This window comes from Rhinoderma darwinii, chromosome 3 (genome assembly GCF_050947455.1).
Source record: "Rhinoderma darwinii isolate aRhiDar2 chromosome 3, aRhiDar2.hap1, whole genome shotgun sequence".
Taxonomy (NCBI): Eukaryota; Metazoa; Chordata; class Amphibia; order Anura; family Rhinodermatidae; genus Rhinoderma; species Rhinoderma darwinii.
The window spans coordinates 3915516-3930989 of NC_134689.1; the positions used below are offsets into that span (position 1 = coordinate 3915516).

General features: G+C 43.2%; 1 protein-coding gene across 1 annotated transcript in view; it reads right to left on the reverse strand.

Annotated features, from left to right (window-relative positions):
* Positions 1-15474, reverse strand: part of CACNA1C (calcium voltage-gated channel subunit alpha1 C) — a 141156-nt gene that overhangs the window by 81677 nt on the left and 44005 nt on the right. The window contains exons 9-16 of the mRNA XM_075855600.1: positions 11264-11424; positions 10716-10941; positions 8463-8670; positions 8271-8391; positions 1596-1710; positions 1161-1293; positions 880-952; positions 344-476 (exon numbers count right to left, since the gene is read on the reverse strand). Coding sequence (XP_075711715.1) covers positions 344-476; positions 880-952; positions 1161-1293; positions 1596-1710; positions 8271-8391; positions 8463-8670; positions 10716-10941; positions 11264-11424 — 1170 coding nt within the window. The remainder of the gene's footprint in view (positions 1-343; positions 477-879; positions 953-1160; positions 1294-1595; positions 1711-8270; positions 8392-8462; positions 8671-10715; positions 10942-11263; positions 11425-15474) is intronic.

A 15474-nucleotide genomic window follows, 5' to 3' on the forward strand; every position in this document is an offset into this window, starting at 1 on the left:
AAACTAACCCGGCAGAGCCGGAAACCGACCCGGCAGAGCCGGAAACTAAACCGGCAGAGCCGGAAACTAAACCGGCAGAGCCGGAAACCAACCAGCAGAGCCGGAAACCGACCCGGCAGAGCCGGAAACTAAACCGGCAGAGCCGGAAACCAACCAGCAGAGCCGGAAACCGACCCGGCAGAGCCGGAAACGAACCTAAGAAAGCACCCCAGATCCAGCTTATATACCATAGATCCTGCACTACCATCACTGCCTTATATCTATCTGCAAACATCCGGCTCCACCATCAACAGGATCAGATTTCTGCTCCTAGGACGAGTTTTGTAAGAAATGATGACGTTACTTGTTATCCGCACGAAAGATGAAGAACGCGGTGGCCTCCGGCATGGGCGCTGCTTTTTCCTTTATGTGCAATTCAGAAAGAGGACGCGGACGAGGACCAACGGGCATCTCAGGTTCTTCCTCTTCTTCTTCTCCTGAGGAAACAATGTAACATTATATTATGGGGGGGACACGAAGTCAGAGACCCCATATCACAAGGATGTAAGAAGCGCATAGAAATGAAGGGTCAGACAATTTCCAAATCCTCACTGCCAGGTTACCCCACAGATCACAGCTGATCGCTGGGGGTCCCAGCAGGGTGATACTCTGTGATCAGCTTATTGTCAAGGGATCATTGTAATAAGTAGGGATTGTCCAAAGTGGAGACCCCCTTTAAGGAGCAGAGCACGCTGCATTGTAATATCATCTGCGTTCTGCCACTGTCCATCCATCATCCAGAACATGGAGACCACCCCGGAGGATCACGCTCAGAGACCTTTCCAAGCAGCAATATCCACGATTACATTTGTAGGTGAAGCCGCCCGGAGAAGACGTTACCTGGGTTGTCGTTGCTGCCGGGGTAAGGAGTTTTCTCATCGTTCTCATGAGATGAATATTCTTCCACATTGATCTATACACAAGAGATTTAAACGTTATGATCAAATGCATAGAATACAGGGCATGAGGGGGCGGAGCTTAAAACCCCTGTGTCATGCTCCGCCCACTCTGACCCTGCAATAGGATTAACACAGTATCCGTTTGGCCGGTGTGTTCCTTTAAGAGCAGAAATGAGTCACTGGGTTCAGTCCTGGCGGTAAGTCCCTGTGATGCCTCCGCACCTTGGTTGCTGGCGGAGACTCTCCGTCGGCCGTGATTGCCTTCAGCTCTATCTTTTCTTTGTTCTCCTCCAGGGCCGGCACGGGAGACTTTCCGATGGTGTCATTGTCTTGCTTTTTCTCCGGGCTGGCCGTTCTAAGCGACACAAACAAGATGGGGGTAATGAATAATTCGGTATTTGGGACGTTGCTAAGCAACAAAATCTGCAGCCTGTGGGTGACCAAGCCGGGTCTCTGCGCTCTTAGGGACATCTGATGTTGTCACTCACCCGTACCCACCAATAGCATTACAAGTCCCAGCCACCGGGGGGGGGGTTACCGGTCATGACCCGGGGCTTGATCATTGGTTACTAATTATCTTCTATTTTATTTAATATCAAGTTTATGGATGTTGGGGGTTGTAATTAAATGGATTCCGGGACTTCTCGCCAAACCTACCGAGCCAACTTCTTTCTCTCCTTCTCTTCTTCCTCCTCCTTCTGAGCTGAGGTCAGACTCTCGGCGTCAGCCAAATTATCGACAGCAATGGCCAAGAAGACATTCAGGAGGATGTCTGTTTGACATTAAGGAACTCAGACACAGATTCAGAGTTGCCAGTAGCATCTGCAAATAATGTAACAGCTCTGTTAAATGTCAGGAATAGAAACCAGGGTGCCCCCGGACAGGCCTGAGCTATGACCGTATAGTGATGCAGCATCGTGAGTAACTTTGCAAATCCTCTGCTTTACTTCTACTGTACTGATCCTAGAGTTAGATCATGTCCTATACTCCAGTCACATCCAGAGCTGCATTCAGGGGGCGCATGCGCGCAGCTGAACATGGTGGACGCGTTCTAACCAGGCTCCGCACCTCGTGAAGGCATCCCAGCATATATATCGCTAACAGCAGACATCGAGACCCATAAAAGAAAGGAGAAGTACCTTAGAGGCCCGGGCATCCACCTATGGCCAGAGGGAGCGGAAGACGGGGTAAGCAAACCCAGGCTCAGAGGTCCGTGGCAGGCATGCTGATGGCGGCGCGGAACATGGCGGAGCAAGGCCTGCTGCAGCAGCAGCAGGTGACACAGATAGAGCCCAGCACATCGGTGTTATCACAGGATTATCCTGTGCTCCTGCGGGAGCATGGCAGTACATCACTATTGCAGGCACAGGAGGATTTACAAGTAGAGGGCCCGATCCCAGACCTGGGACTGCCGCAGCCAGCGCCCGTTCACGTGCCACAGCACTCGCCCATGCCGCCGGCCATTACTTCTGGATTGACAGAGGACGCCATCTTTTCCTGCATATCGAGAGCTATGCAAGCTCAGATGGGGGAAATAAGCTCCAAGATCGCCGCTGTACACCAAGATTTACATAAAGTGGGGGCTCATATGCAGGCTATTGAGACCAAAATGACCTCAGTCACTGCAAGAGTTAACCAGAATATCAGATTTATGGAGGACCTGCAGGAGCAATTGGAGGAGGCGAACACCAGAATTGAGGACCTGGAAAACAGATCCCGACGCTATAATTTCAGGATCAGAGGGGTCCCGGAATCTCAGACGGAGGTACCGGCGGTGGTTCGTATGCTACTCACTACCTTGATACCTGATATATCGGAATCACATATGGAAATTGACCGGGCCCATAGAGCATTGACGGCCATGAGGAGGGATGGACTCCCCAGAGATATTATAGTGAAACTCCACTATTACTCGATTAAGGAGAAGGTGATGGAAAGAGCTAGGAAGCTTCCGGTGATCACCATTTGTAATACAGTGGTGCAGATATTTGCTGATCTGGCTCCCCAAACCATTCAAAAAAGGCGGATGCTTCGTCCTATCCTGCAGACCCTCAAACACCATGCTGTCCCATACCGGTGGGCATTCCCATTTCGTCTCCTTTTCATGCGCAATAATAGGCAATATGGCTTCTCTACGCTACAGGAAGGAGAGGATCTGCTGAGGGACTTACATATTCTACCATCCCAGGATAAGTCTAGCTCCTTCCGACTCCCTATACAGGATCCCCCGTTGTCACCAATATGGCGCACCCAAGGAGGCCGTCCAGAGGTACCTCGGGAACAGAGGGTGGACTCTCGTCGGCAACAATTGAATCCGCCATGACGGATAGGAGGTCGAATATAGAAGCAGTTAGTTTCTTTTTCTTTCTTTTTCTTTATTCTTCATATCGACCGGAGATGTCTTCAAACAACACTGATGCTGAGTTTCAGCCGGATACCGCCAGTTGCAGTTCTCAGCGGACTGGGAGCCGGGGCCCCATACGTTGGGGTGGATGAGGGGATTTTCTTTTGTTTCTTTGGATTCCCACTTATAGTAATGAAAGTTTGTTTATAAGCTGGCCCGAAAAAGGCGAGGAAGGTTCTTGATGTGTCGAGGTCGCAGTGAGTTGGTATCCCGGCTACAGATATGTTTGTTTAAAAATGTGAAGTTTGCTTTACCTTATATTTAACATGTGAATGCCTATTACGCTCAGGGATGATATAGGTTAAGGGGTTGAATGTCTGGGTATATATTTACGGAAATGCTGTGCCTTCACGACGGTCTGCTGCCCCCCTTTTCGCAGTCTTTTCTTGACTGCCTAGTCGGTAGACTATGTTCGGTACTATTGATACTTTGTGTCTGTCCTATTTTTGTTGTCTCTTACTCCCTTCCCTTTCCCTTCTTTCCTATTTTTGACCTTTGTCTCTATGGCGGGATCCTAATACGCACATGGTTCTACCTCCTGCTCTATGATGGCGGCCCTGGAATCTGCTAAGACCTATAGTTTACTCACACATAATGTGCAGGGCCTTAATTCCCCGATCAAGCGTCGAAAAGCTTTCTTGTATTATAAATCCTCTCATGTTGATATACTATTTTTACAGGAAACGCATTTCTCTACCTCCTCTGCTCCATCGTACTTTCATAAACACTACTCACAAAAATTTTTGGCTAGTGCCTCTACTAAGCACAGGGGAGTGGGCATATGGCTGTCTCGGTCGGTTCCGTTTACATCTCACAAAACGATCTCTGACCCGGATGGCAGGTACATCCTGGTCTCGGGTCTGTTACACGAATCTCCAATAACCTTTATTAACTACTATGCCCCGAACTCCAATCAACCGGCGTTCTTCCAGGGTATGTGGCGCAAGATCCATTCATCGATAGAGGGCCCGATAATCATGGGTGGGGATTCTAATATCGCCTTGGACGCGTCCATGGATAAATCCCACGCATTCAGGGTGCGACTTATACCTCCTACGTCAACCAGCATACAAGTAGCACGTTTCTTCCATTCGGTGGACGTCATAGATGTCTGGCGGGATTTTAATCCCACAGCAAGGGATTATACTTATTTCTCCTCAGCCCATAATATCCACACCCGTATTGATCATGTTATGATGTCAACTAGCTTACTCCCTAAGGTCACGGACGCTAGGATTTTAGCTACACCCTGGTCTGATCATGACCCGATTGTGGTTCGGTTGTCAGATTTATGTGGGAGACCGCCTATCTCCTCTTGGAGATTGAATGAGTCATTACTATCGGATCAGGAGATAGTTAAAGAAATCCAAAGGGAATTGGACACATATTTTCTACTTAATAAGGCACCAGACACCTCAATTATGTCCAATTGGGCGGCTCACAAAGCAGTGATTAGGGGGAAATTCATCCAGATAGCCTCGCGTAATAAGAAACGGTTGAAAGAGGTTCTGGCGTTAAAGGAGAGGAATTTTGCGGACCTGTCTAAGAAGTTTAAAATAGACTCCTCAGCAGATATTAAAGCAAAATTAGCGGAAGCTAGAACAGAATTAAATTTATGTCTGACAAGCTGGGCGGAAAAAAGTCTGCGATGGTCACAACATAAGTTTTTTTCACAAGGGGATAAACCGGGAACATTACTCTCTAGACGCCTCACGCCCCGATTTAACGCCTCAACACCACCGAAATTGCGATTGGCGGATGGATCTTTATCACAGAATCCCACAAAAGTTTTAAAGGCCTTTCAGGATTTTTATTCAGCGTTGTACTCGGCACCACCTCAGTTTGATAAAAATAAGGCTAGGGTCTTGCTGGAAAAAACATTCCCTACTAAACTTTCCCAAGGGGATAGAGAAACACTGGATGCTGAATTTTGTTTGGAGGAGGTATTGGATGTTATTAAAAATCTGAAGGCTCACAAAGCCCCGGGGCCAGATGGGTTTTCCTCAGGTTATTACAAACACTTTAGGGAGGTCCTGGCCCCGCACATGGTTGAATTGTTCAATGCTTAACGGGAGGGTAATAATTTGCCTCCTTTTTCGAATTTAGCTTACATTTAATCCCCAAACCTCATAAGGATCATACAGATCAGGCTAACTATCGCCCGATATCCCTTCTCGATGTGGATCTTAAGATTATGACAAAAATTCTGGCGGTTAGATTGAATTCCTTCCTCGCCACATATATACATAAGGACCAGGCGGGATTTATACCCCTCCGCCAGGCGGAAGACCAGACGAGACGGGCTGTGGACATTATCTCAGCTGTTCGCTCGGGGTGGGATGGCACTTTCGGACGTGAAAGTATGTTATTAAGCCTTGACCTCCAGAAAGCCTTTGACTCGCTATCCTGGGACTATTTGTTTTATGTCCTTGAGAGAATGGGCTTCGGTACGGGATTTTTGTCTATTCTTAGGATCTTATATTGTCTTCCTACAGCAAAAATAAATTCTAGGGGATTTATGTCGGGAGCCTTTCCAATATGCAGAGGAACGCGACAGGGGTGCCCGCTATCGCCTTCCCTGTTTGCGCTGGCTATTGAGCCGCTGGCCAATCTCATACGAGATTCTCCCGACATTAGGGGGGTGAAGGTGGGAGGAGTAGAACATAAATGTGCATTGTTTGCGGATGACATTCTGCTTTTCATATCGACACCTCTCACATCCTTGCCGGATCTCTTTCATATTCTTGATCAGTTTGGCAAGCTGTCTGGGCTTAAGGTCAATCACTCCAAGTCGGTGGCAATGAATCTTACATTGCCAATTGGGGTAGTGAAGCTCCTAAAACGTAACTTTGATTTTCATTGGGATGCACGTAGATTGACGTATTTAGGTATCAAATTGACGCCCACCATAGAGTCCCTCTACAAGGACAACTTCCCTCCACTTTTTCAACAAATAGCTACGGATCTCACTAGATGGTCCCCTCTTAATCTCTCATGGTTTGGTCGTATTGCCTCCATCAAAATGACGATCTTGCCCAGATTGCTCTATTATTTTCGCACGCTCCCTATTGTGGTCCCTCAGAAGGCGCTTAGACAAATCCAAGGGCTCATTATGTCGTTTATTTGGGGTTCTAAAAGACCGAGAATACAGAGACAAACTTTATTTACCCCTAAAACTGCGGGGGGTCTGGGGGTTCCCAATATCCAACAATACTACCATGCAGCACGTCTGGCGCAGTTTACAGATATGTATGCGAGACCATACTGTCCCCAGTGGACGCAAATTGAAACGGCCGCATGTACCAGTTTCCCGCTGGAAACGCTACTGTGGATGGAGTCCTCGGACAGGCCTCCGGTTCTCTCCCCTGTGCTTTCTCAGATGTTACAGCTGTGGGACTCGCTTAGAAAGAGATTCCATATTAAATCACCCCATAATCCGCTCATGACTATCACGGGTAATTCTGCCTTTCCTCCGGGTCTGCGTAGAATGGAATTCCGGTGGTGGCTCAATAAGGGGTTTTACAGGATTAAGGACTTTTTTGTAGGGGGGGACATCAGAACTTTGGACTACTTTAAGGACTCACACTCGATGCCCCCATCGGAGCATTTTAGATACATCCAGATACACCATTTCTTGTTGGACTGGAAATCCAGGCAGGGGGACATCAGCACATTGACCACTTTTGAACGGCTGTGCTGGCTTTCTGGCTTACGACGTAAAATATCCACGATATATTCTGATCTGGTTACTCCGGAAGGTAAACTCCCTTACATGACTTGATGGGAACACGATTTAGGTACGGGGGTGGAATTGGAGCAGTGGCGGGAGATGGCATGTACGACCTCGAAACTATCTATCAATACATCCTTGGTGGAAGCGGGTTATAAAGTATTAATGAGATGGTATATGGTCCCTACTCGTATAGCTCGATTTAACCCATCGGTGGATATGCACTGCTTTAGACAATGTGGCGCGGAGGGCACGCTAATGCATATTCTATGGGAGTGCCCAATGGTTGCCACCTTTTGGAACCAGGTATACCAGCTTATTAACACAGTGATCCAAGTCAAACCCCCCAGGGATGTGATTACGGCTCTGCTATGCGGTCCTATTCCGGAGGTTCGGGCCCCCGCACGTAAATTTCTCCGATATGTGTTTCTGGCAGCTAAAATAACTATTGCTAGGGCTTGGCGATCACCCACGTTGTCTATGGATATGTTGATCGCTAAGATCTCATGGATAATGGTTAATGACCGCCTAACACATCTGCTGGCTGGTACATGAGACAAATTTGATGCCATTTGGGACCCATGGAGGAATCGCACATCTTCGTGAATACATAGAGATGGTTAGGAGACCCTTCTACCCTACACCTTTCCTTCCCCCCCTCCTTATCCTTCTTTTGATTATTGTGTGTGTTTTGGTTTTTTCTTTTTCTCTCTCTTATCTTTCTCCCATAGAGGCCATGTTAAGATACTCTATAAAGTAATGTGATGTCAAGGATAGTTACCTATGTTAGCAATGAATACATTTATATACTATATAATTGGCAGGAGTTTTGACATCATGACAGATATATAATGTGAGATTTATTGGAGGCCATGTTGGTCTAATACTTTGTTTAATTGTATTACTGAAATGCAAAAGTTGAGACTCTGCGAGTCTGTGTTATTACCATATTATTATTTTACAAAACTGTTTAATAAAAAACTATTGAAAACAGAGCTGCATTCAGAATTCTAGTTACCTTTTGCCTCTCAGACGCCACTTCTTTATATCTCATTGCTGCCCTCTAGTCTTTCAGTTTCTGTTCACAGCTGTAGTGCATTGTGAGAGATGTAGTGATCTGACCTTGATATCACTACATCTCCCACAATGCATTGCACAACAATAATAAACATCCCTGTTTATTGATTATGAAGGATACAATTCCCGCAGATGAAGAGGATGATGAAGTAAATACAGACAAGCATCCCAGGAAATGAAGGTCCGCCGTACGCCATGATCCCATCGTACATTACAGAATTCCAGTCCTCCCCTGTGAGGATCTAAACAAGAGAAGCTGTGAGGAACGGTTTCCTATAGATTCTAGACGTTATGACCAGCAGTAATACCGTACCTGGAAAACCGTCAGCAGCGCCTGCGGAAAGTTGTCGAATGTGCTCCTGCGCGTCTGCATCTCGTCAAAGTTAAATTTACCCCCGAAAAGCTGCATCCCGAGCAACGAGAAGATGATGATGAAGAGGAAGAGAAGAAGCAACAGAGACGCGATGGAGCGCACCGAATTCAGCAGCGAGGCCACAAGATTACTCAAAGAATTCCAATACCTGCAATACCAAACACATGATCAGGCCGCTATACAGGACACGCCCCTATTATCAGGCGGCTATACAGGACACGCCCATATCAGGTGGCTATACAGGACACGCCCATATCAGGTGGCTATACAGGACACGCCCATATCAGGTGGCTATACAGGACACGCCCATATCAGGTGGCTATACAGGACACACCCCTATCAGGTGGCTATACAGAACATGCCCCTCTTATCAGGCGGCTATACAGGACACTCCCCTATTATCAGGCGGCTATACAGGACACGCCTCTATTACCAGACGGCTATACAGAACACACCCCTATTATCAGGTGGCTATACAGGACACGCCGATATCAGGTGGCTATACAGGACACACCCCTATTATCAGGCGGCTATACAGGACACGCCCCTATTATCAGGCGGCTATACAGGACACGCCCCTATTATCAGATGGCTATACAGGACACGCCCCTATTATCAGGCGGCTATACAGGACACGCCCCTATTATCAGGTCGCTATACAGGACATGCCCCTATTATCAGGTGGCTATATAGGACACACCCCTATTATCAGGTGGCTATACAGGACACGCCCCTATTATCAGGCGGCTATACAGGACACGCCCCTATTATCAGATGGCTATACAGGACACGCCCCTATTATCAGGCGGCTATACAGGACACGCCCCTATTATCAGGTCGCTATACAGGACACGCCCCTATTATCAGGTGGCTATATAGGACACACCCCTATTATCAGGCGGCTATACAGGACACGCCCCTATTATCAGATGGCTATACAGGACACGCCCCTATTATCAGGCGGCTATACAGGACACGCCCCTATTATCAGGTCGCTATACAGGACACGGCCCTATTATCAGGTGGCTATACAGGACACACCCCTATTATCAGGCGGCTATACAGGACACGCCCCTATTATCAGGCGGCTATACAGGACACGCCCCTATTATCAGATGGCTATACAGGACACGCCCCTATTATCAGGCGGCTATACAGGACACGCCCCTATTATCAGGTCGCTATACAGGACACGCCCCTATTATCAGGTGGCTATATAGGACACACCCCTATTATCAGGTGGCTATACAGGACACGCCCATATTATCAGGTGGCTATACAGAACACGCCCCTATTATCAGGCGGCTATACAGGACACGCCCATCTTAGGCGTCTATACAGGACACGCCCCTCTTATCAGGCGGCTATACAAGACACGCCCCTATTATCAGGTGGCTATACAGGACACGCCCCTATTATCAGGTCGCTATACAGGACACGCCCCTATTATCAGGTGGCTATACAAGACACGCCCCTATTATCAGGTGGCTATACAGGACACGCCCATATTATCAGGTGGCTATACAGAACACGCCCCTATTATCAGGCGGCTATACAGGACACGCCCATCTTAGGCGTCTATACAGGACACGCCCCTCTTATCAGGCGGCTATACAGGACACGCCCCTATTATCAGGTGGCTATACAGGACACACCCATACTATCCGGTGGCTGTACAGGGCACGCCCATATTGTCAGGTGGCTATAGAGGACAGACCCATATTATCAGGCTCCACCCACTTTCAAATGTGGATACACACATTATGTCAAAATTTAAAGGGTGTTCTGGTTTTAAGTTAATAATCGTTGTGCGGTGAAAAGATCTGCAACTTTGTGTTTCAATGCTTCACCATTTTCAAGATCCCTGCTTGCTCTCAGCGAGTGGATCCAACCTGCCCTTTAACTAGTGCAACTCTCTCTATGTAAAGAGCCTTACAGCAGTGTGAGCAGGATTAGGCAAGGTCAGGTTGTCATCCTCTTGATGTAAACAATAACGATTCCATTCACTGACAGAAAGCAAGGATTTTGAATATGATGAGTACCTTAAACACATAGAAAGGTGCAGAATTTTACAATAAGATTAACGCAGTCAGCAGCCAATCATAGAACGGTAATGCAGGAGGCGGGTCCAGAAAAAGTCAGTAGAATGACAGAGTTGTCACTGAAGCACTCCGCAGGGAACATCTCCCATACCTGGTGATCTTGAATATCCTGAGGAGGCGCACACATCGCAGGACGGAGATTCCCAGGGGAGACATGATTTTGGTCTCCACCAGTATGGTCTCCAGAATCCCCCCACACACTATGAAGCAGTCGAACCGGTTGAAGAGGGATACGAAGTACGCCTGGAGCCCGAGACTGTACATCTTCAGCAGCATCTCCGCCGTGAACAGCGCCAGCAGCACCTTGTTAGCCGTGTCTGGAAATGAAAGGATGAAAACATCAATTATTAATCAGAATGTACAAAGATCCCGACCTAGTCCTGCTCACACAGCTGCAGGGCTTGTTACAGTGTATCAGATATTGACATATGATAGAATAGAATATTCCCCCAGGACTGGAGGTGCTGACAATGGATATAACGATGGGAATCCAATCAGCGTCAGAGATCGTCCACATCTTCTCCATACAGATAATATTTATTACAGAGAGGGAAAGACTCGGGATGATCACAGCTGGAATTCTACTTCTGGAGTTCCCCTTTAACACCAGATTCCATGCGGGTTATTCTGGCTCCTCACCTTGTACCTCGGTCAGCCAGTCGGGTTGGTTGTAGTGTTCGGAGGCGATGGTGAGCGTGTTCAGGAAAACCAGAAATATCACCAGCCAATAGAAGATGTTGGACTTCACCGCCGCCCTGCACTTCCGCCTGCAAAACCGGTTCCACCGCCGCCAATAACGACTGTAAAGGTAAGAAAAAAATTATCAAATCAAAATAATATTTAGTGAACGAAATTCAGTATTTGGCAGTTTTAATAAAGATTAATCCTTGTGTCATGAAAACTTCTACAACTTTCCAATATACTTTGTGTTTTAATTCCTCACCATTTTCAATATGTCTGCTTGCTGTCATTGAATGGTAATATCCTTTTTAACATGCAAAAGGTGAAAACCTGTACAGACCTGAGACTTCTCACAGCTGAGGGTTTGATACAATTCTAATCAGTCTAGACAATCCTCTATTACACGGGGCGATTATCGGGCAGATCATTAGTTCATAGAACGCTCGTTGCCGATAATTGCGCTGTGTAAACAGGGGAGCGATCAGCAGATGAACGAGCAAACGCCGGATCATCCGCTGATCGTATCGGTTTAAAAAAGTGAAATATTATCGTTGTCGGCAGCGCATCTTGGTGTGTAAACAGGAGACGCGCCGCCGACATGACAGGTCTGGGGACAAGCGATCTGAGTAACGACCACTCTGCCCCATCCATAGCCGTACCAGCCGATAATCATCCAGTGTAATAGGGGCTTTACACATCAGCAGCACAAATATCTCCCCTGTCCTGAGAGTGTGGTATCACTACATGAGATAGATAGATAGATAGATAGATAGATAGATAGATAGATAGATAGATAGATAGATAGATAGATAGATAGGAGATAGATATGAGATAGATAGATAGATAGATAGATAGATAGATAGATAGATAGATAGATAGATAGATAGATAGATAGATAGATAGATATGAGATAGATAGATATGAGATAGATAGATATGAGAGAGATAGATAGATAGATAGATAGATAGATAGATAGATAGATAGATAGATATGAGATAGATAGATAGATAGATAGATAGATAGATAGATAGATAGATAGATAGATAGATAGATAGATAGATAGATATGAGATAGATAGATAGATAGATAGATAGATAGATATGAGATAGATAGATAGATAGATATGAGATAGATAGATAGATAGATATGAGATAGATAGATAGATAGATAGATAGATAGATAGATAGATAGATAGATAGATAGATAGATATGAGATAGATAGATAGATAGATAGATAGATAGATAGATAGATAGATAGATATGAGATAGATAGATAGATAGATAGATAGATAGATAGATAGATAGATATGAGGATGATAGATAGATAGATAGATAGATAGATAGATAGATAGATATGAGATAGATAGATAGATAGATAGATATGAGATAGATAGATAGATATGAGATAGATAGATAGATATGAGATAGATAGATAGATATGAGATAGATAGATAGATAGATAGATAGATAGATAGATATGAGATAGATAGATAGATAGATAGATAGATATGAGATAGATAGATAGATAGATAGATAGATAGATAGATAGATAGATAGATAGGAGATAGATAGATAGATAGATAGATAGAGATAGATATGAGATAGATAGATATGAGATAGATAGATAGATATGAGATAGATAGATAGATAGATATGAGATAGATATGAGATAGATAGATAGATAGATAGATAGATAGATAGATAGATAGATAGATAGATAGATAGATAGATAGATAGATAGATAGATAGATATGAGATAGATAGATAGATATGAGATAGATAGATAGATAGATAGATAGATAGATAGATAGATAGATAGATAGATAGATAGATAGATAGATATGAGATAGATAGATAGATAGATAGATAGATAGATAGATAGATAGATAGATAGATAGATATGAGATAGATAGATAGATAGATAGATAGATAGATAGATAGATAGATAGATAGATAGATAGATATGAGATAGATAGATAGATATGAGATAGATAGATAGATAGATATGAGATAGATAGATAGATAGATAGATAGATAGATAGATAGATAGATATGAGATAGATAGATAGATAGATAGATAGATAGATAGATAGATAGATAGATATAACATAGATAGATAGATATAACATAGATAGATAGATAGATATGAGATAGATAGATAGATAGATAGATAGATAGATAGATAGATATAACATAGATAGATAGATAGATAGATAGATAGATAGATAGATAGATAGATAGATAGATATAACATAGATAGATAGATAGATAGATAGATATGAGATAGATAGATAGATATGAGATAGATAGATAGATAGATAGATAGATAGATAGATAGATATGAGATAGATAGATAGATAGATAGATATAACATAGATAGATAGATAGATAGATAGATAGATAGATAGATAGATAGATAGATGTGAGATAGATGTGAGATAGATATGAGATAGATAGATAGATAGATAGATAGATAGATAGATAGATAGATAGATAGATAGATATAACATAGATAGATAGATAGATAGATAGATAGATAGATAGATAGATAGATAGATAGATAGATAGATAGATAGATATGAGATAGATAGATAGATAGATAGATAGATAGATAGATAGATAGATAGATAGATATGAGATAGATAGATAGATAGATAGATATGAGATAGATAGATAGATAGATAGATAGATAGATATGAGATAGATAGATAGATATAACATAGATAGATAGATAGATATAACATAGATAGATAGATAGATAGATAGATAGATAGATAGATCGATCAGGAAAACCCCCTTAAAGGGTTTGATACAATTCTAATCAGTCTAGACAATCCTCTATTACACGGGGCGATTATCGGGCAGATCATTAGTTCATAGAACGCTCGTTGCCGATAATTGCGCTGTGTAAACAGGGGAGCGATCAGCAGATGAACGAGCAAACGCCGGATCATCCGCTGATCGTATCGGTTTAAAAAAGTGAAATATTATCGTTGTCGGCAGCGCATCTTGGTGTGTAAACAGGAGACGCGCCGCCGACATGACAGGTCTGGGGACAAGCGATCTGAGTAACGACCACTCTGCCCCATCCATAGCCGTACCAGCCGATAATCATCCAGTGTAATAGGGGCTTTACACATCAGCAGCACAAATATCTCCCCTGTCCTGAGAGTGTGGTATCACTACATGAGATAGATAGATAGATAGATAGATAGATAGATAGATAGATAGATAGATAGATAGGAGATAGATATGAGATAGATAGATAGATAGATAGATAGATAGATAGATAGATAGATAGATAGATAGATAGATAGATAGATATGAGATAGATAGATATGAGATAGATAGATATGAGAGAGATAGATAGATAGATAGATAGATAGATAGATAGATAGATAGATAGATAGATAGATAGATATGAGATAGATAGATAGATAGATAGATAGATAGATAGATAGATAGATAGATAGATAGATATGAGATAGATATGAGATAGATATGAGATAGATAGATAGATAGATAGATAGATAGATAGATAGATAGATAGATAGATAGATAGATAGATAGATAGATATGAGATAGATAGATAGATAGATAGATAGATAGATAGATAGATAGATAGATATGAGATAGATAGATAGATAGATATGAGATAGATAGATAGATAGATATGAGATAGATAGATAGATAGATAGATAGATAGATATGAGATAGATAGATAGATAGATAGATAGATAGATAGATAGATAGATAGATAGATAGATAGATAGATATGAGGATGATAGATAGATAGATAGATAGATAGATAGATAGATAGATAGATAGATAGATAGATAGATAGATATGAGATAGATAGATAGATAGATAGATATGAGATAGATAGATAGATATGAGATAGATAGATAGATATGAGATAGATAGATAGATATGAGATAGATAGATAGATAGATAGATAGATAGATAGATAGATAGATAGATAGATATGAGATAGATAGATATGAGATAGATAGATAGATAGATAGATAGATAGATAGATAGATAGATAGATAGATAGATAGATATGAGATAGATAGATAGATATGAGATAGATAGATAGATAGATATGAGATAGATATGAGATAGATAGATAGATAGATAGATAGATAGATAGATAGATAGATAGATAG